The sequence below is a fragment of the Solea senegalensis genome, linkage group LG1 (genome assembly GCF_019176455.1).
Source record: "Solea senegalensis isolate Sse05_10M linkage group LG1, IFAPA_SoseM_1, whole genome shotgun sequence".
Lineage (NCBI taxonomy): Eukaryota > Metazoa > Chordata > Actinopteri > Pleuronectiformes > Soleidae > Solea > Solea senegalensis.
In genome coordinates, this window is record NC_058021.1 from 23649136 (window position 1) to 23672323 (window position 23188).

The window sequence follows — 23188 nt, forward strand, 5'->3', positions numbered from 1 at the left end:
CATCACGGACATCTTCACCTCCAGATGCAGGAAAAGGGCCACCTGCATCATGACAGATCCCACTCACCCGGCACACACACTGTTCACCCACCTCCCCTCAGGCAGGAGGCTACGGAGCATTAAGAGCAGAACTACGAGACTGAGGAACAGCTTCTTCCCTGGAGCTGTCAGACTCCTGAACTCTCTGTAACCCCCATAGCCCTGCGGCCCCCACCCCCAACGTACTGTACTTTGCACATGCCCCCAGTACCGTACACACCCTTGCACCAATTCTTTTTTTGCACAGCACCTTACCTCCAGAGGTTTAAAGTTTTGATCTCTTTTAAGTTATATTTGTTAAGTTAAACTGTCGGTTCTTATTTCTTATTTCTTATTTTATTATTCTTCTTATTGCTGGGCCGACCGGGTTCTGGAGAGACTGATTTTCGTTCTGACCTCATGTCTAATGTGTGTTGGTATGACAATAAAGAAATCTTGAATCTTGAATTGAATCTTTATCCTTCACCAGAGGGACGCGGGGGGTGCTGTGCCAATCTCAGCTACATCGGGCGATAGGCGGGGTACACCCTGGACAGTTCGCCAGTCCATCGCAGGGCCTCTCACACTCACTCCTATGGTCAATTTTGAGTGTCCAATTCACCTAATCCCCACATTGCATGTTTTTGGACTGTGGGAGGAAGCCGGAGAACCCGGAGAGAACCCACGCACACACGGGGAGAACATGCAAACTCCATGCAGAAAGGCCCTTGTTCCAACCGGGGCTACATTTGCAAAGAAATCTTCCCAACACTGACTGTGCGGATGTGCTGATTTCCAGACTTTGTTTTTGGTAATATGCCGACACAGTCAACAATAACCTGTTCAAAAGGTTCTTTGACAACAAGTATGGGCTTTAATGGAGCGACAGGAAGAACCTGATTTGGTTTGCCAGTAACGTGGCATGTGTGGCATGAACGGCAACATTTTGTCACATCTGATTTCAGACCAGGCCAGAAAAAGATTTATGTTTTCTGAATACCTAAATGACCGGACATGCTATGATCATGAGCTCGTAACGGCTGGGGCACCACGACCTGTGTTACAGACTCAGATGAAGAACCAGAGTTTAAGAATTAATTAAGTTTTTTTATTAATCCCCTTATAAAATATAGGATTTGTGATAAAGAAACATTTCAGCAAGTGCAGAAATATGAACATGTTCTACTTTAGCATGGTCAATACCACTATTCACCACAAGAGGTCTCTCTACACCACATGAAGAGGTTTAATGTGCGGTCGTGTTCATAAACAGAAATAAGACACAGTGAAAATGTTTTATACACAAACTCTGTAACAATCAAAAAACTGAAAATATACACCAACTATAACTGTAATAATAATAATGACAGGAAACAATGACACAAACACTTTTTTTCTGAAACTTTGTTACATTTATTTGTTTGGTTTTTTTTGTCTTTTGATGTGAAATTACACAGATGGAACTAAAATGAGTTTGTTGATTTAAAGTTGGTTCTGATGCCAGAAATAAAACATGTGAGTTAGAACAGAACCATGAGTCCAAATGTCCTCTAGGGGTCAGTGTATGTGGACGTCTGTAAACTCACTCACTCTCCCACACCAAAGTCCACAGAGAAAATCAGTGATTTTAACATCACAGCACACAGGAGTTGTTGATCCACTGCTGCATCCATCACTAAGTTCAAATGTCTTATTTTATCACTTCAGTGTTTGAAATATTTCATTTAGACTTAATTCAGTGACACAAAGTGACCACATGAGGCAGCAGAGGACCAGCAGCTCCTGTGTCCCCACCAGCTAAAATCACTGATTTTCTCTATGGGGTTTGGTGCAGGGAGAGTGAGTGTGTGTTTGTGTGCGTGTGTGTGTGTGTGTGTGTGTGACGTCATGATGGTGAGAAGAGAAGAAGATCAGTCAGCCATGTTTGGACCTTCTCTGGTTTGTGAGGACTGTGATCACAAAGAGTCCAGAGCTGAAAACCAGACTCTTCAGGATGAGCAGTGAGTAGAACAGAACCAGCAACCGGACCTGGAACTGAGATGGTGGAGGAGAAGATGTTGGAGGAGAAGATGGTGGAGGAGAAGACGGTGGAGGAGAAGATGGTGTAGGAGAAGACAGTGAAGGAAGAGCAGAAACTTCTGTAAAGATTCAAACAGACTTGGTGTCAGAGTCTTTGTCTACGTTCACGCTCTACGTTTGTTTTCAGGACGTTTTTATACTTTTTACACTTTTTACAGGAGAGTTTTAGAAATTTCAACTTTTGACTTTATTTTATCACCATTTTTAACTTAAAGTTTACATTTTGAATTGAAATGTTAAATGTCTGATTTTATTTTGTTAAAACAAACTTTACGTACATGTTAAAGTGCTACATACAGTATATGTATAAGTTAAATCAAATAATTTTATTACCTTGTTCTACCTGAGCTTCCACTGTTCCTCCCTCGTGTCTGACGTAGCAGCGATATTTATACGCGTACAGAGCGTCATGACGGACCAGCCTGATGGTGGCGACACGTCCCGACTCTCTGAGCTGCAGTTGCTCTCCCTCCTCAGCAGGGGGCAGCTCCTCCTGACGACCGCCCTCCTTCCTCTGTCTCTTCCAGAAGAACTGGACCGGAGGAGGAGACATGGCCGAGGCCACGCACAGCAGGGAGCTCCGCCCCTCCAGGGACACTGCTGGGTACACGGTCAACACTGGCGCCACCACCGGGTCATCTGAAGCAGTAAAAACATATGAAACATAAATGATATGTATAATATTATAATGTATTATATTTGTCATCTACTGTATGAACAAATACAACATATGTACGAATAAAACGACGCTTTTTCGTCCGTAGTGTAACGTCTGTATTGACTACAAGATACAGTCGCCGCTGTTTGTTCGATATAAAGAAAGACACAAAACACCACAACAATCAGGAAGTGACAGAGAAACTACTGTCACATCACCAGACCCGCACGCTACATCTCACCCAGAGAGGAGGCGTCAGAAGCGGTGTGAAAGGAAGCAGAAGCGAGGCAAGCGAGGAGGCATCCAAGCTAGGCGGGCAGCTAGCCCACACTGACCAGCGATACCATCCCTCATTACAGCAAATATACGCTCAGTGGACAATAAAATGGATCACATACAGCTTCTGAGATGTGTGCAGTGTGATGTGAGAGTCTGTTGTGTTTTCATTTTCACAGAGACATGACTACATGACAACATCCCGGACTCCACTATCCAGCTGGCACGGCTAACACTGACCAACAGCTTCATCCGTCAGGCTGTCAGGATGCTGAACTCTATGCACTACCTCCCTCTGCACTCTGTGTTTTATCTTTTGCACCTGCACTGTTGCACAATTGTGGTATCTGCTGCTACCATTACATATCCTGTTGCCTTTTTTTTTATATTATCTTATTTCAAACTTGTGCCGACGAGTAATGATCAGCAGTATTTCGATTTTTCTGTGTGTCCTGTACATAGGAAAAATAAAAGTCTTTGAATCTTGAACATATAAGTGACATATGTGACAATATCAGTGTCATAAATGTCATAAATGACATTTACATACATGTACTGTCCTGTACGTCGTCTTCTATGTTATCATCAGATCAAAGTTCATGAGATTATATTCTTTAATTTAAGACAATTCAAATACAACTTTAACTAAAATACAAATCTGATCATATTTAAAATAACTTTAAGTCAATCATTTACATAGTGATGAATATAGTATAATATCAGAAAATATAAGAATGAACAGGAATGACTGCTACAATTATTATCATTTATATTCTTTATATTTTTCATGTATTTTGGTTTGAAAAGAGTGAAAAATAAATAATAATATTTTAACCTCAACAAAAACAAACCTCCTGTTTTATCAGATTTTCTTTCATTTTACGACCAAACGTTGTTATTTTACTGTCATTAAAATTAATAATTACTCTTTAAAAATATTGAATTCTATTTGTAGGATTTTTTGTGAGTAAATTTCACAGAAATTGCTTCATAATAAAAAACTGTCTGTAAATGAAAAAGTTACCAAAACATTAACCATGATTTATTTTGTTTACATAGCAAATGAATTATTTTGTATATCCGTCTAAAATATGTTAAATATACAAAATGTATAATCTCATGATTCATTTATTTACACTTTAAGTTTAAATAAATTCTTCACTTTAACAACATAATAAATATTTATGGTCACGTAAAGAATATTATCATCAGAAAACAGAAACAATCAAAATACAAACATATTTGCATATATATTATTATACTATCAATATATGAGTTATATAAACATTTATCATTGTTAATATATGTCACAGAGAAATCAACACTATCATATTAATCACATTTCTATGTTACACAGTTTTTAGTCAATAATATAATATTTATAATGAGATTCACTGTTGATTCAAACAATGTATCATGATGCAGGTTATACTTTTATATTTGTCTTATTTTTTAACATGATTTGTATAATAACTGTGTCATAATGTGTTCAAATGAACGTATGAATGTACAGTGTTTACATGAATACACTCATAAAATATAATAAGTGAGAATCAGAGAGAATCTAAACTTTGTTCTTGACGACAAATGAACTTAAAAACAATATTAATCTTGTAGAGATTTGTAGGGAAATATGAAATATAAACTTTATAGATAATTCTGTATTTATCTGTGTGGAATTATGAGGATCAACATTTAAACCTTTAACTACAGAAAACAGACGTATGTTATTATTAATAAGATTAATATGGTCCATTATGATCATACAAATTAAAAGTAATCATTTTTTAAATATGATTATTAGTTTTTGTACAAAATCATGTAAAAATGTTTACAGTTAAATCCAGACAGTTGACAGAAGAACAAATTCATTTATTTTAGTTTTTATTTATTTATTCCACTTTTCAGTTTCAACAGAATTTCTTATTATTTTATCGACTGTCATGTTTTAGATCGTACTTTCTGAATCCATTTTATTCATTTGTATTTTCTTTGTTATTATTAATGTCTTTATTTCTCATTTATTGTTGTATTTTGATCGTTCGTGATTGTTTTTCAGTCGATTACTGAGATCTACCATCGCGTTTTCTCACGTCCTTAATTTGTCTTTTCAGTTTTTTTCTGCAACATGTTTGAATTTCATGATTTATTTCTATATTTATTATTTTAGAAGCGTGTGTTAGCGTCGCTGCTGCAGCGTTTAAATGTTTAAATGTCTAAACTTTGATAAGAGCGAGGCGGTCGTTATCGGCCGAAACTTAACACGCACTCATGTTTCCAAACATGTTTAATATAAATAAGAAGCATCAAATAAAACACCTCCATCTGCTTCACTTTCATGTTGTTTCTGTCTGTGCTTCGTTCACAGTGTTTGACTTTGTTTCTTTGTGACCAAATCATAAAAATACCACCACTAAAAACACTTAACAATAAGGGAAAATTAACTTACATTACTTAATGCTTTTATAAGCATTTACTAACAGTCTAATGTAACATTTATTAATGTGAATGAGGTGATTCAAGGGTCTATAAAGCTACGGATAATGTCAGTAATAACAGTTAATTAAAGCTTTAAGTAACAATTAATATTCATGTTTTCATAGGAAATTAAAAGTGACTTCTTACCTGTTACATAAAGTTTAGTTCCAGAGCCAAAGATCATGAACCACAGTGAAACACAGTGGAACAAAAACCTGAGTGTTTTTACACGTTCATCTTCATCCCAAAAACCTCTGTTTTCACACGTTCATCTTCATCCCAGCACCTCTGTTTTCACACGTTCATCTTCGTCCCAACACCACAGTTTTCACACGCTCATCCCAACACCTGTTTTCACGTTCATCTTAGTCCAACACCTCTGTTTTCACGTTCATCTTCGTCCCAACACCACTGTTTTCACACGCTCATCCCAACACCTCTGTTTTTACACGTTCATCTTCGTCCCAACAACACTGTTTTCACACGTTCATCTTCATCCCAACAACACTGTTTTCATACGTTCATCTTCTTCACAAACAAACGTTGATGAAACAACATGATGGAGGGGAACCATGTGACCTGGACTTCCTGTCACATGACACGTGATCTTCAGCTGGTTTTTGTTCAGGCAGCAGGAAACTTTTCTCACTGTGGGAATCATAACAGGAGCAGTAATATGAGGCTGAGTGAGAGGATTGAACTTTGTTTATCTTCAGTTCACAGATCTTCTTGTTGTTTTTCATCGCAGCTGTGAAGTCTTTAATCTGAGGATGATTGTAACCAGAATAACTGTCACCAGTGTTTCTATTTATATGCAGAATCACTCTGAAAGTTTCTGTCTCTCTCTTCTGGTACCAGAAGACATAAGTGCTACTACAAAGGTCAAGTCCTCCACAGCTGAAAGAAGCAGTTTCACCAACTCTCCTGGTCAATGACAGCTGCTCCTGGATCAGCTCTGCTGCCATGGCAACCAGCGCTGCAGACACACAGACAGATGGACAGAAGGTCAGTGAGGTGATGCTGGTCAGAGGTCGAGATCATTGGCCTCTGATTGGCTGGAGACACTCACCTGAACACAGACAGCACAGAGCAGCAGCTCGGAGCAGAACCATCTTCTTCTTCTTCTTCTTCTGCTTGTTCTTCTGCTTCTGCTTCTTCTTCTTCTAATTCTTCTTCTTCTTCTTCTTCACAAAGACACGTGTCAAATCTCCCATCAGCCCCTGCAGCTGCTGATCAGGCGTCTCCACTGAAGCTGCTGTGGTTTTTCCACCGAGTGAGAGACAAAAAAAGAGGTTTCATGTGAGAAGAATTCACTTGAGTGTGAAACTGTGTTTAAAGTCGACGATGAAGACGACTTTAAGAAGAATTATGTTTCTGTCTCCTTAAAGGGACAGTTCAGCTTTAACAAAAGTGAAGAAAATCTACGTCAGTTTATGTTTCTACGATCTCTACGTCACATGATCACGTCTTTATCTCACTGTGAGATAAACTGAAGTTCGTAAACCACTCACTCTCCTTCAAATTCAAATGTCTTCTTTTATAAATTCGGCTTTTAAAATCCTTTGTTCAGATTGACCTCAGTGACACAAAGTGACCACACGAGGCAGCAGAGGACCAGCAGCTCCTGTGTCCGCCAGCTAAAATCAGTGATTTTCTCTATGAGGTTTGGTGTGGGAGAGTGAGTGCTTTTACAGAATTACCTTTTGTGAAACCTCTGTTTCTATAATAAGTCAATAAAACACTGTGTATGAAAACAGCATTTTTAAGGACATTAAACCACGTACCTTATTCTGATTCTGCTTTAACTTCCTGGCTTTAAAATGATTTTCTTTTCTTGTGTTTTACACAAACACGTTTATTTTGCTGCTTTTTAATGGACACAACCGTTGTTTCTCTGTAAATGATCAGAAGACGGTGACGGTGTGTGTGAAGAGCATCATTTCATGTGACTCTGAAGAAACATTATAGATTTATCCTCCACACAAAATCTCATCATCCTGTCGTTTATGCACAACATTTGATTCAGATGGAAAATGAACGTGTTTTGAGGCGTGTGGATTTGAATCATTAAAAGATCAAATCAATAAGAGCTTTTTCATGATCAGGACCTTTGTTGGTTAAAGACAGGAAAAGTGAAAAGTATACAAATATAATGAATAAACAGTGTTTTAGTCTGTAAAGGTTTTCTGAGAGTGAAACTTTACTGAAGCTGAGTGAACACATGACAGTGAAACTTTACTAAAGCTGAGTGAACACATGACAGTGAAACTTTACTGAAGCTGAGTGAACACATGACAGTGAAACTTTACTGAAGCTGGTGAACACGACAGTGAAACTTTACTGAAGCTGAGTGAACACATGACAGTGAAACTTACTGAAGCTAACACATGACAGTGAAACTTTACTGAAGCTGAGTGAACATGGCGGTGAAACTTTACTGAAGTGAACACATGACAGTGAAACTTTACTGAAGCTGAGTAAACAAATGACAGTGAAACTTTACTAAAGCTGAGTGAACACATGACAGTGAAACTTGACTGAAGCTGGTGAACATGACAGTGAAACTTTACTGAAGCTGAGTGAACACATGAGTGAAACTTTACTGAAGCTGGTGAACACATGACAGTGAATACATGCGAGTGAACACATGACAGTGAATACATGCGAGTGAACACATGACAGTGAAACTCTACTGAAGCTGAGTGAACACATGACAGTGAACACGTCACTTGTTTTCACAGATATGAATCTGTTCTCTGTGGTTATTAAACTTTATAAAAACTGACTGAACCAACACACACCTGTGTGTGTGTGTGTGTGTGTGTTTCCGTTCACTCTGGTTTTTCACAGTAAAAACACAAAAACAGTTCTAATAATCAACGTCACTGTGTCCTTAAAGGGAAAGGTCAGTTTTTTTCAAACAGTGGCTGCATCAGACTGACTCATATTTGGGGTTGATGTCGCTGTGAGCGCCCCCTGTGTCTGGAACATTTCAGTGATTATGTCCACATCTTTATCTCACTGTTAGACTGAAGTTTGTAAACCACTCACTCTCCCACACCAAAGTCCATAGAGAAAATCAATTATTTAAATCACACACACACAGTTGTTGATCCACTGTTGCCTCCATCATTAAGTTCAAATGTCTTATTTTATAAAATTCAGTTCAATTCAGTTCAATTCAATTTAAAATATTTAATTTAGACTTAACTCAGTGACACAAAGTGACCACACAAGACAGCAGAGGACCAGCAGCTCCTGTGTCCCTGTGAGCTAAAATCACTGATTTTCTCTGAGGTTTGGTGTGTGGGTCTGTGTGTGTGTATATATATATATACATATATATATATATATGTATATATATATATATATATATATATACATATATATATCTGTACACATATATAGATGATATCTATATATACATATACATATATATATATATATATATATATATATATATATATATATATGTATATGTATATATGTTCATCAATGTGAATATAAAACAATTAAATTCAATTTATTTCAATTCAATTCAATTTTATTTGTATAGCACCAAATCATAACATACATTACCTCAAGGCACTGTACATAGACAACATCAAGGAGAGCAGAGAACCCCAACAGTTCACACAATGAGCAAACACTAGGCATCAGTGGAGAGAAAAAACTCCCTCTTAACAGAAGAAGAAATCTCTGACAGAACCAGGCTCAGAGATGTGCGGTCATCTGCCTCGACCAGTTGGGGTGAAAGGAAAATGGGGGACAGTGGAGAGGTGGGGGACAGAAAGGGGGGAAGAGAAAGGACAAGCGGGAGATGAGGGAGAGACAGAAGAGAGAGACCAGGAGCAGATACACAACAACTATATCAAGTTACAAGTTTATACAGTCAATGATATCGACTTTTAATTATAGCACAATAATAATGGTGATGATGTGTATGATATGGATAGCCTCGAAAAGTGGATCTTGATCCTGCAACCTGCAAGATGAGAATACAGAGAGAGAGAGAGGGAAGGAAGGAAAGACACAAACTAGGGAGAGAAAGAGACAAAGTTAACGACATATAAAAAGTCATATTCATACCCTGAGTGTGAGAGAGTGAATGTGCGTACACCACAGGAAAATCCCCCAGCAGTTTAGGTCTATAGCAGCATAACTAAGAGATGGTCCAGGTTTCCCTGAACCAGCTCTAACTATAAGCTTTATCAAAAAGGAAAGTTTTAAGTCTAACTTTAAATACAGAGAGAGGCTCCGCCTCCCGAACTATCATTGGAAGCTGGTTCCACAGGAGAGGAGGAGCCTGGGAAGGCTCTGCCATTCTACTCTTACAGACTCTGGGAACCACAAGTAAACCTGTATTTTGTGACCTAAGTGGTCTATTAGGGTGATAGGGTAAGACTAGGTCTTTCAGGTATGAAGGGGCCTGACCATTAAGTGCTTTGTACGTGAGGAGGAGGATTTTAAATTGAATTCTAAGTCACTTTAATTCTAAATTCAAAGTAACTCCAAGGTTCCTCACAGTGGAACTGGAAGCCAGGGTGATGTCATCTAAAGTGACAATGTGGGCAGAAAGTTTTTAGAAAGTTAGAAAGTTCCAGGTCATCCAGGACTTAATGTCTCTGAGACATTCCTGGAGTTGAACAACCTGATTTATTTCATCCGGCCTCGTTGATGAATATAGCTGTGTGTCATCTGCATAACAATGAAAATGTATGTTATGCTTTCTAATAATGTTCCCTAGTGGAAGCTTATATAAGGTAAAAAGTATAGGCCCAAGCACTGAGCCTTGTGGAACTCCACAATTAACTTTTGTTTGTAGTGAGGCTTTATCATTAACGTGAACAAACTGGAATCTGTCAGATAAGTATGATTTAAACCAGCAGAGGGCAGCACCTGTGATCCCAAGAGTCTGCTCCAATCTCTGCAGTAGAATATTAAGATCAATGGTGTCAAATGCAGCACTAAGATCTAACAGGACAAGTAAAGAAACTAGACCATTATCTGAGTTACTAACTTTAACTAGTGCTGTTTCTGTGCTATGGTTTCATCTAAAACATGACTGAAAATCTTCAAACAGGCCATTAATGTGCAAATATTCACATAATTGATTAGCCACTGCCTTTTTTAAGATTTTAGAAACAAAGGGAAGGTTAGATATAGGTCGGTAATTAGCTAAAATATCTGGGTCAAGGGTCGCTTTTTTGAGAAGGGGTTTAATAACTGCTATTTTAAACGTTTGGGGCACATATCCAGTTAATAAGGATAGATTAATTTGAGTTAATATAGAGTTGTTAATTAAAGGAAACACCTCTTTAAACAGTTTGGTGGGGATAGGATCTAACTGACAGGTTGATGGCTTAGATGATGAAACTAATGATGTTAACTCAGGGAGATCTATAGGGGAGAAACTGTCTAACTGTGCACCTGGTGCTTCTAAAGCTCTTGTGCTAAAAGATGAGTCAGTCCCAATATGAGGGAGGAGATGATCCATTTTTTCTCTAATTGATGTTATTTTATTCACAAAAAAGTTCATAAAGTCATCACTGCTCAGTGTTAAAGGAATAGATGGTTCAGTGGAGCTGTGGCTCTGTGTCAGCCTGGCTACAGTGCTGAAAAGAAATCTATGATTATTCTTATTTTCTTCAATTAAAGAAGAATAATAGGCAACGCTAGCTTTGTGTAGGGCTTTTTTGTAAGCTACAAAACCATCTTTCCAGGCTATATAAAATTCCTCTAGGTTACTGGAACACCATTTTCTTTCTAATCTACGTAACGTCTGTTTAAGAGCACGAGTATTGGAGTTAAACCATGGTGCTCGTCTCATCTGATTCACCACTTTCTTTTTCAGAGGGGCAACGCAGTCTAATGTAGTACGCAGTGAGGCTGCTGTACTATCAACAAGGTTATCTATGAGGGCGGGAGTAAAATCACAAAAGGTACCTTCAGATGTACTGACATATGGCACCGAGTTAAATAAAGGTTGTACTGTCTCTTTGAATGTATTAATATTATTATCAGACATTATTTCTTATTTATGTTATTGTAGTTCATTATTGAACAATTAAATGTGAGTAAATAATGATCAGTAAGGAGAGGGTTTTGAGGAACTATGTTTAAGTTATCAATATCAATACCATAAGTTAAAACAAGGTCGAGGGTGTGACTAAGGCAATGAGTTGGTTTATTAACGTGTTGAATAAAACCTATTGATTCCAACAGCGAGTTAAATGTGCAGCTAAGACTATCACGACTAACTCTGATAGGAACTCTGAATACGGTGCAGGTGGACGATAAACTGTGACTATTATAATTGGTTTCTCTGATTTCCAACTAGGATGAGATAGATTCAGAATAAGGCTTTCAAACGATGAATATCCTGGTTTGGGTTTGGGATTGATTAATAATCTAGTATTAAAAATGGCTGCTACACCTCCTCCTCAGTCTGAGCTTCTAGGTATATGGGTATTAGCATGAGTGGGTGGAGTTGACTCATTTAGACTAACGTAATCTTCTTCATGTAACCAAGTTTCAGTTACACAGAATAAATCAATACAATTGTCAGAAATTATTTTCACGTTCCTTAGGATGGAGTCACCAATCACCAGAGTTGGTTTCTCAGTCTGTGTGGTGCTGAGAGGGGAAAACTTGTTTGAGGTGTGAACAGGTTGGTGGTGGACAGGACTCTTAACACTACGCCTCTTACTGCGGACAGTCACCCAGCTAATGCTATGTGGTGCACACTGACTACAGGGGACTGGCTAACTGATTTAGCTTCTATGGTGCGGAGCCGAGAGACAACACAGGCAAGAGCAGGAGAAGGAGAGGGAGAGAGAGAAGCCATCGCTGGTAAGCTAACTTGTTACGCTAGCAAAGAAAGAAACACCATATGTTAATCTAAGTGAACGATAGAGTTTAAGCAAAAGTAGCGGGTGAAAGTATTAGTCAATTCAATAAAATGAGCGTTTGTTCAGTTAATTGATCGTTACAGTATATAGAAAACCGCAGAGAGAGCAGGAGACACACAGCATAACACCAGTGGAAGCACGGGAAGTGACACAGTACGTTACCGCCCCGTAAGTCAGGCCCCCTGTGCTGGAGGTGAAAAATCCCCACTTCAGATCGATTTTTGAGAATACTGTGGCTCCTGTCATGTCCTCCAGTATTTCTTCTATGCGAGGATGGGATGCCTTTCTGGCACTATGGCCTCATTCGCTCTGTGCATGTCCACACACAGTCTAGGCTCTTCCTTACCATGGTGAGACCCATGGTGTTGGTCCGTTTACTCTCTCAATGACATCAGCTTCCTCAAGTTGTGTCAATTTCTCCTCCACTTGTTTTCTCACACTGAAAGGTATCCTGCAAACAGGTTGTGCAACTGTCATCCACATGCAGCTTCAGCTGAAAGTCTTTCAGTTTTCCTAAGCCCTGAAAACAGTCTTTATATTTGTCCACTGTCTCAGCTGTGAAAGCTGTTATGTCTTGTGGCTGGACTGTTTTCAAATGTTCAATAGGGCCGATGTGTAGAAGTCCCAATTTCACAGCAGTGTGTCTGCCTAACACACACATTTGTGCCTCTTCAATCACTTGGATTGTTGCTGCGATCGTTTCTGATGGTTCATTAGCTTTAGCATTAGCCTACTCATTGGTCATTTATTAATATGGACAGTATTCCCTCTGCAGCACACTCATTTACTGTAAACACATGGTCATCTTCACTGTCACTGGGTCCTTGGTGTGTTACTGTGGTTATGACTCTGTTTACTTAATGTGTTGTCTTTGTCTTGCACATCTTTGCGAAATGTCCTTCTTTCCCACAGTTATTACACTTTTTGTTCTTTGTCACTGTGCACTCACGGCTCATGTGTCCTGTACGCCCACTCCTGTAACACTTGATGCTCATCATGTGGCGACTGACTTTGGGTTTTGGAGAATCTGGATCTTACAGATTTATATCTACTTCTGTTACGTGTCTTTTCCACAGCATTAACTGTTAATTTCTCCATACTTTCAGCATGATAATCTGCTGTCTCCATCACTTTTAAATGTTTTTCTCGCAGTGTGTTTGACAAGCATTTATCAATCACTTGATCACGTATGAATTCATCTCTGTTGTCCCCAAATTCACATGTAGCTGCAAGCTTCTTTAATCTTCGCACAAAACGGTCTATGGACTCTCTTTGTGTTTGTTCTGCTTGTCTAAACACATGTCTTTCATAGGGAATATTTTTCTGTGGTGTAAAATAGGCATTCAGCTTGTTTACTGCACCATCATAGCCACCTTTGTTTGCAGTTCAATCCATAGTGAAGAAGATGTCTTGGACTTCGGCTCCTGCTAAATGTAGTAATAAAGCCCTTTTTCCGTGCATCTTTACGGATTCCCGATGCAACTAAATAGAGTTCAAACTATTTAGCCATTGTTGTCAGCGGATGCCGACATTAGCTGAGTCGCTCAACACATCAAACGGAGTTACCCTCGGTAGCGCCATGCTCACAGTCCGTTCACTTTTCTTCTTCCTCCTCGTCAGATTCAACTTTCGTTCCAACTGGTTCTGCTTTCTCCGCGTACTGTTTTAGATCCTCGTCACCATTTGTAATGTTTCTCAACTTCTTCTTAACATTAACGTTAACAGTCGTACACCGCTCGGACGGTCATCACCATGCTTTTTATTTACTTCTCTCCCGCTCTCATACAAGTCACATACTCGTTACGCATACACAATATGAGTTGCCAGACACTACAATGCAACAAACACATGTTTTATTATTTATTTACATTTCATCATGTTTTGTTATTTGTGTAAAGAACAAATATGTGGTTCATTCCAAAATAATGATCTTTGGTTTTATTCCACCTTTAAATGAAGAAAAGTCATCAAAATGTAATCAAATGTAATGAGTTCTATTACTTTGAGAAGGTCAACATTTCCAAAGTAATCTTCCCAACACTGACTGTGCGGATGTGCTGATTTCCAGACTTTGTTTTTGGTAATATGCCGACACAGTCAACAATAACCTGTTCAAAAGGTTCTTTGACAACAAGTATGGGCTTTAATGGAGCGACAGGAAGAACCTGATTCGGTTTGCCAGTAACGTGGCATGTGTGGCATGAACGGCAACATTTTGTCACATCTGATTTCAGACCAGGCCAGAAAAAGATTTATGTTTTCTGAATACCTAAATGACCGGACATGCTATGATCATGAGCTCGTAACGGCTGGGGCACCACGACCTGTGTTACAGACTCAGATGAAGAACCAGAGTTTGGTGTCCAGTGATGCATTAAAACACCATCATCAATCAGGTAACATGCAGACTTCTCACACTTTCATTTTTAACAAGAAGAAAACAAGGGGACAAAGTTACATCAGTTTCTTTCGCACTCATTTGCTCATCTTTGTTTACAGAAAGTGACAAAGGCTGAAGCTCCACAACCTCAGGAACAGAAACAGTTTCATTACTGTCAGCAGGAAGTAGTGTACCATAGAGTTTCAGTAAAACACACACAACCACAAAATACACTATCATGCACTATATGCACTAACACCAACGAGACAGTTGATCTGCAACAAGCACACGCACACCACTGTGCATTATAACAGCGAGAGGATACAGCAGCATCACCACCACATTTTCTGTTCTGTCACTCAGCAACTGGATTTCACAAAAACAAGCTTCCACATAAGCGTAGGCGTCAGATACGCCGGGGTCATGTCCCAGCACTTCTACACTTTTATCAGTTTATCATCAACAACTGTGGAATTAATTAAACTGATGACATCACACTCATGGTACCGCCCCTGAACTGATGGTGATGTGATGATTAAGATTAAGATGATGATGATATTGATGAAGATGATGATGTGATGATGAAGATGACACACATACATATATATATAAAATATAGGATTTGTGATAAAGAAACATTTCAGCAAGTGCACAAATATGAACATGTTCCACTTTAGCATGGTCAATACCACTACTCACCACAAGAGGTCTCTCTACACAACATCAAGTGGTTTAATATGTCCGTTCATAAACAGAAATAAGACACAGTGAAAATGTTTTATACACAAACTCTGAATCAAACAAAAAACTGAAAACATACAGCAACTATAACTGTAATAATAATAATGACAGGAAACAATGACACAAACACTTTTTTTCTGAAACTTTGTTACATTTATTTGTTTTCTTTAGGTTTTTTTTTGTCTTTTGATGTGAAATTACACAGATGGAGTTTGTCGGTTCTGATGCCAGTAAATAAAACATGTGAGTAAGAACAGAACCACGAGTCCAAATGTCCTCTAGGGGTCAGTGTATGTGGACGTCTTTAAACTCACTCACTCTCCCACACCAAAGTCCACAGAGAAAATCAGTGATTTTAACATCACAGCACACAGGAGTTGTTGATCCACTGCTGCATCCATCACTAAGTTCAAATGTCTTATTTTGTCACTTCAGTGTTTGAAATATTTCATTTAGACTTAATTCAGTGACACAAAGTGACCACATGAGGCAGCAGAGGACCAGCAGCTCCTGTGTCCCCACCAGCTAAAATCACTGATTTTCTCTATGGGGTTTGGTGCAGGGAGAGTGAGAGTGAGTGTGTGTTTGTGTGCTTGTGTGTGTGTGTGTGAGACATCATGATGGTGAGAAGAGAAGAAGATCAGTCAGCGATGTTTGGACCTTCTCTGGTTTGTGAGGACTGTGATCACAAAGAGTCCAGAGCTGAAAACCAGACTCTTCACGATGAGCAGTGAGTAGAACAGAACCAGCAACCGGACCTGGAACTGAGACGGTGGAGGAGAAGACGGTGGAGGAAGAGCAGAAACTTCTGTAAAGATTCAAACAGACTTGGTGTCAGAGTCTTTGTCTACGTTCACGCTCTACGTTTGTTTTCAGGACGTTTTTATACTTTTTACACTTTTTACAGGAGAGTTTTAGAAATTTCAACTTTTGACTTTATTTTATCACCATTTTTAACTTAAAGTTTACATTTTGAATTGAAATGTTAAATGTCTGATTTTATTTTGTTAAAACAAACTTTACGTACATGTTAAAGTGCTACATACAGTATATGTATAAGATAAATCAAATCATTTTATTACCTTGTTCTACCTGAGCTTCCACTGTTCCTCCCTCGTGTCTGACGTAGCAGCGATATTTATACGCGCACAGAGCGTCATGACGGACCAGCCTGATGGTGGCGACACGTCCCGACTCTCTGAGCTGCAGTTGCTCTCCCTCCTCAGCAGGGGGCAGCTCCTCCTGACGACCGCCCTCCTTCCTCTGTCTCTTCCAGAAGATCTGGACCGGAGGAGGAGACATGGCCGAGGCCACGCACAGCAGGGAGCTCCGCCCCTCCAGGGACACTGCTGGGTACACGGTCAACACTGGCGCAACCACCGGGTCATCTGAAGCAGTAAAAACATATGAAACATAAATGATATTTATAATATTATAATGTATTATATTTGTCATCTACTGTATGAACAAATACAACATATGTACGAATAAAACGACGCTTTTTCGTCCGTAGTGTAATGTCTGTATTGACTACAAGATACAGTCGCCGCTGTTTGTTCGATATAAAGAAAGACACAAAACACCACAACAATCAGGAAGTGACAGAGAAACTACTGTCACATCACCAGACCCGCACGCTACATCTCACCCAGAGAGGAGGCGTCAGAAGCGGTGTGAAAGGAAGCAGAAGCGAGGCAAGCGAGGAGGCATCCAAGCTAGGCTGGCAGCTAGCCCACACTGACCAGCGATACCATCCCTCATTACAGCAAATATACGCTCAGTGGACAATAAAATGGATCACATACAGCTTCTGAGATGTGTGCAGTGTGATGTGAGAGACTGTTGTGTTTTCATTTTCACAGAGCCATGACTACATGACAACATCCCGGACTCCACTATCCAGCTGGCACGGCTAACATGCTACCATACGGAATCTTTGGGGAAGGAGGAAATACACGAGGTGGGGGTGTGTGTGTTTACATCAGCAACGCTTGGTGCCGAAATGTTGTTATGTACAAACACTGTTCTCCGCTGGAGGAGTTTATGATTATTAAGTGCCGGCCTTTCTATCTGCCGAGGGAGTTCGCGCAGTTCTGATAGTTGCTGTTTACATCCCTCCCACCGCTAACAACAGTGATAGGAACAAACAGCACATACAGACGGATTCCTTGTCACCGCTGGGGACTTTAATCATGCGGATCTTAAGGTTGTGTTGCCAAAACTGCACCAACATGTTGATTTTCCAACAAGAGGAAACAACACATTAGACCTCGTTTATGCAAGGGAGCATACAAGGCCTCCCTCCTCCCTCACCTGGGTCTCTCTGAACACATCACCATTATGCTAACACCTGCATACAGACCCAGAGTGAGGGCCATCAGACCGACAGCAAAGGATGTACGTGTGTGGCCAGAGGAGGCCTCCTATGCTCTGCAGGACTGTTTTAACACCACTGATTTGGATATTTTCAAGCAAGCAGCAACTCAAAACAATTGGACAGACATACAGGAATACACTGAGACTGTCACAGCATACATCACAAAATGCACAGATGATGTTACGCACAGCAAAACTATCACCATTCGTCCCAACCAGGAACCATGGCTGACTGGAGAGGTTTGTGGGCTCCTTGGGGCTCGAGATGCAGCCTTTAGGGTCGGTGACACCGCAGGCCTAGCAACAGCACGAGCCAACCTGTCTCGTGGTATCAGGGAAGCAAAGGAACAATACAGCAAAAGAAATATCTGGTCACTTCAGCAACACCAGAGACACACAGAATCTCTGGTGGGTATTCAAACAGTTACTACAAACCCCCTCCCCGGACTTGTGCTAACAATACCTTGCTGCTTAACAACTTAAATTTCACTTTAGCCTCTTTGACACGCAAAACTGCATGCCAGCACAGAAGACCACCCCTCCCCCGGGCGAACAGGCTGTGTGTCTGACCACAGCCAGCGTGCAGAGGTCCCTCTCCAGGATCAACACACGCAAGGCAGCTGGATCAGACAACATATCTGGTCGTGTTTTAAAGGACTGTGCTGAGGAGCTCAAGGATGTCCTGACAGACATCTTCAACATCTCCCTGAGCCATTCCGTCACAATAATACCGATCCCTAAGAAGCTCCTACCATCCAGCCACAATGACAACAGCCCACTGCTCTTCACACTGCTGATCCGTGACTATGTGCCAACTTACAGCCCAATCACATCAGCAATAGAAAATGTCATCACTAGCTGTGTCACTGTGGGGCACAGAGGCTGCACTGCCTCATGCCGGAAGGCTCTGCAGGGCATAGTGAAAACAGCCAGGAGGATCATCGGTGCCTCTCTGCCCTCCCTCATCTTCAACACTCGCCTCACCCGTAGAGCCATCAGCATTGTGGGTGAAACCACTGACCCCTCACACCCACACCTCAGCCTCATGCCTTCAGGGAGAAGGTACCGGAGCCTCCAGGTACGCTCCACAAGACTGACCAACAGCTTCATCCATCAGGCTGTCAGGATGCTTAACTCCATACACTACCTCCCTTTGCACTCTGTGTTTCAGATATCTGCTGCTACCATTACATATCCTGTTGCTGATTTTTGCACTGCTGTCTGTTGTCCCCTAAATGTTAAGTTCTTACCACCTAGTTTTATTTTTAAATTATTCTTTTAAAAAAAACTTTTTTATTGTCTTATTTTAAACTTGTGCCGACGATAATAATATTTTAACCTCAACAAAAACAAACCTCCTGTTTTATCAGATTTTCTTTCATTTTACGACCAAACGTCGTTATTTTACTGTCATTAAACTGAATAATTACTCTTTAAAAATATTGAATTCTATTTGTAGGATTTTTTGTGAGTAAATTTCACAGAAATTGCTTCATAATAAAAAACTGTCTGTAAATGAAAAAGTTACCAAAACATTAACCATGATTTATTTTGTTTACATAGCAAATGAATTATTTTGTATATCCGTCTAAAATATGTTAAATATACAAAATGTATAATCTCATGATTCATTTATTTACACTTTAAGTTTAAATAAATTCTTCACTTTAACAACATAATAAATATTTATGGTCACGTAAAGAATATTATCATCAGAAAACAGAAACAATCAAAATACAAACATATTTGAATATATATTATTATACTATCAATATATGAGTTATATAAACATTTATCATTGTTAATTTATGTCACAGAGAAATCAACACTATTATATTAATCACATTTCTATGTTGCACAGTTTTTAGTCAATAATATAATATTTATAATGAGATTCACTGTTGATTCAAACAATGTGTCATGATGCAGGTTATACTTTTATATTTGTCTTATTTTTTAACATGATTTGTATAATAACTGTGTCATAATGTGTTCAAATGAACGTATGAATGTACAGTGTTTACATGAATACGTCTAATAAGTGAGAATCAGAGAGAATCTAAACTTTGTTCTTGACGACAAATGAACTTAAAAACAATATTAATCTTGTAGAGATTTGTAGGGAAATATGAAATATAAACTTTATAGATAATTCTGTATTTATCTGTATGGAATTATGAGGATCAACATTTAAACCTTTAACTACAGAAAACAGACGTATGTTATTATTAATAAGATTAATATGGTCCATTATGATCATACAAATTAAAAGTAATCATTTTTTAAATATGATTATTAGTTTTTGTACAAAATCTTGTAAAAATGTTTACAGTTAAATCCAGACAGTTGACAGTAGAAAAAATTCATTTATTTTAGTTTTTATTTATTTATTCCACTTTTCAGTTTCAACAGAATTTCTTATTATTTTATCGACTGTCATGTTTTAGATCGTACTTTCTGAATCCATTTTATTCATTTGTATTTTCTTTGTTATTATTAATGTCTTTATTTCTCATTTATTGTTGTATTTTGATCGTTCGTGATTGTTTTTCAGTCGATTACTGAGATCTACCATCGCGTTTTCTCACGTCTTTAATTTGTCTTTTCTGTTTTTTTCTGCTACATTTGCGACATGTTTGAATTTCATGATTTATTTCTATATTTATTATTTTAGATGTGTGTGTTAGCGTCGCTGCTGCAGCGTTTAAATGTTTAAATGTCTAAACTTTGATAAGAGCGAGGCGGTCGTTATCGGCCGAAACTTAACACGCACTCATGTTTCTAAACATGTTTAATATAAATAAGAAGCATCAAATAAAACACCTCCATCTGCTTCACTTTCATGTTGTTTCTGTCTGTGCTTCGTTCACAGTGTTTGACTTTGTTTCTTTGTGACCAAATCATAAAAATACCACCACTAAAAACACTTAACAATAAGGGAAAATTAACTTACATTACTTAATGCTTTTATAAGCATTTACTAACAGTCGTTCATGTTTTAACGTAACATTTATTCATGTGAATGAGGTGATTCAAGGGTCTATAAAGCTACGGATAATGTCAGTAATAACAGGTAATTAAAGCTTTAAGTAACAATTAATATTCATGTTTTCATAGCAAATTAAAAGTGACTTCTTACCTGTTACATAAAGTTTAGTTCCAGAGCCAAAGATCATGAACCACAGTGAAACACAGTGGAACAAAAACCTGAGTGTTTTCACACGTTCATCTTCATCCCAAAAACCTCTGTTTTCACACGTTCATCTTCATCCCAGTACCTCTGTTTTTACACTTTCATCTTCATCCCAACACCTCTGTTTTCACACGTTCATCTTCATCTCAACACCTGTTTTTTCACACGTTCATCTTCATCCCAACACCTCTGTTTTCACACGCTCATCTTCGCCCCAACACCACAGTTTTCACACGCTCATCCCAACACCTGTTTTCACACGTTCATCTTCGTCCCAACACCTCTGTTTTCACACGTTCATCTTCGTCCCAACACCACTGTTTTCACACGCTCATCCCAACACCTCTGTTTTTACACGTTCATCTTCGTCCCAACAACACTGTTTTCACACGTTCATCTTCATCCCAACAACACTGTTTTCATACGTTCATCGCAACACCACTGTTTTCACTAGTTCATCCCAGCACCACTGTTTTCACACGTTCGTCCCAACACCACTGTTTTCACACGTTCATCTTCTTCACAAACAAACGTTGATGAAACAACATGATGGAGGGGAACCATGTGACCTGGACTTCCTGTCACATGACATGTGATCTTCAGCTGGTTTTTGTTCAGGCAGCAGGAAACTTTTCTCACTGTGGGAATCATAACAGGAGCAGTAATATGAGGCTGAGTGAGAGGATTGAACTTTGTTTATCTTCAGTTCACAGATCTTCTTGTTGTTTTTCATCGCAGCTGTGAAGTCTTTAATCTGAGGATGAATGTAACCAGAATAAATGTCACCATTGTTTCTATTTATACGCAGAATCACTCTGAAAGTTTCTGTCTCTTTCTTCTGGTACCAGAAGACATAAGTTCTACACAGGTCAATTCCTCCACAGCTGAAAGAAGCCGTATCACCAACTCTCCTGGTCAATGACAGCTGCTCCTGGATCAGCTCTGCTGCCATGGCAACCAGCGCTGCAGACACACAGACAGATGGACAGAAGGTCAGTGAGGTGATGCTGGTCAGAGGTCGAGATCATTGGCCTCTGATTGGCTGGAGACACTCACCTGAACACAGACAGCACAGAGCAGCAGCTCGGAGCAGAACCATCTTCTTCTTCTTCTTCTTCTGCTTGTTCTTCTGCTTGTTCTTCTGCTTCTGCTTCTGCTTCTTCTAATTCTTCTTCTTCTAATTCTTCTTCTTCTTCTTCTTCACAAAGACACGGTGTCAAATCTCCCATCAGCCCCTGCAGCTGCTGATCAGGCGTCTCCACTGAAGCTGCTGTGGTTTTTCCACCGAGTGAGAGACAAAAAAAAAGAGGTTTCATGTGAGAAGAATTCACTTGAGTGTGAAACTGTGTTTAAAGTCGACGATGAAGACGACTTTAAGAAGAATTATGTTTCTGTCTCCTTAAAGGGACAGTTCAGCTTTAACAAAAGTGAAGAAAATCTACGTCAGTTTAAGTTTCTACGATCTCGACGTCACATGATCACGTCTTTATCTCACTGTGAGATAAACTGAAGTTCGTAAACCACTCACTCTCCTTCAAATTCAAATGTCTTCTTTTATAAATTCGGCTTTTAAAATCCTTTGTTCAGATTGACCTCAGTGACACAAAGTGACCACAGGAGGCAGCAGAGGACCAGCAGCTCCTGTGTCCGCCAGCTAAAATCAGTAATTTTCTCTATGAGGTTTGGTGTGGGAGAGTGAGTGCTTTTACAGAATTACCTTTTGTGAAACCTCTGTTTCTATAATAAGTCAATAAAACACTGTGTATGAAAACAGCATTTTTAAGGACATTAAACCACGTACCTTATTCTGATTCTGCTTTAACTTCCTGGCTTTAAAATGATTTTCTTTTCTTGTGTTTCACACAAACACGTTTATTCTGCTGCTTTTTAATGGACACAACCGTTGTTTCTCTGTAAATGATCAGAAGACGGTGACGGTGTGTGTGAAGAGCATCATTTCATGTGACTCTGAAGAAACATTATAGATTTATCCTCCACACAAAATCTCATCATCCTGTCGTTTATGCACAACATTTGATTCAGATGGAAAATGAGCGTGTTGTGTGGATTTGAATCAT

General features: G+C 39.1%; 1 protein-coding gene across 5 annotated transcripts; it reads right to left on the reverse strand.

The window, feature by feature from the left end:
• Positions 1-1738: 1738 nt before the first annotated feature.
• Positions 1739-22080, reverse strand: LOC122781445. Of its 5 annotated transcripts, XM_044045093.1 has the most exons (6): positions 21755-22080; positions 21057-21094; positions 16865-16929; positions 2431-2689; positions 1907-2156; positions 1739-1770 (listed from the first exon to the last, which is right to left on the reverse strand). In XM_044045093.1, the coding sequence occupies exons 1-5, from the start codon at positions 22060-22062 to the stop codon at positions 1933-1935; spliced, it is 894 nt and encodes a 297-aa protein (XP_043901028.1). In that variant the 5' UTR covers positions 22063-22080; the 3' UTR covers positions 1739-1770; positions 1907-1932. The 5 variants fall into 5 exon arrangements, with proteins under 5 accessions (XP_043901028.1, XP_043901069.1, XP_043901058.1 ...); XM_044045134.1 differs by lacking the exons at positions 1739-1770; positions 16865-16929; positions 21057-21094; positions 21755-22080 and adding exons at positions 5657-5696; positions 6167-6213 and having other exon boundaries at positions 1876-2156; positions 2431-2736; XM_044045112.1 differs by lacking the exons at positions 1739-1770; positions 1907-2156; positions 2431-2689 and adding an exon at positions 16129-16305 and having other exon boundaries at positions 16624-16929.
• Between the last annotated feature and the right edge of the window lie 1108 nt (positions 22081-23188).

Bases quoted from the DNA above. Each gene is read 5' to 3' on its own strand.
- LOC122781445 (XM_044045093.1), bottom strand. From the start codon at position 22,062: ATGGCAGCAGAGCTGATCCAGGAGCAGCTGTCATTGACCAGGAGAGTT. The intron at 21,095-21,754 runs CCACAGTGAGAA...TTCACTGTGGTT, and splicing joins TACTGCTCCTGTTATGATTC to CATGATCTTTGGCTCTGGAA. The intron at 2,157-2,430 runs GTAATAAAATTA...GAATCTTTACAG, and splicing joins GGAAGCTCAGGTAGAACAAG to AAGTTTCTGCTCTTCCTTCA.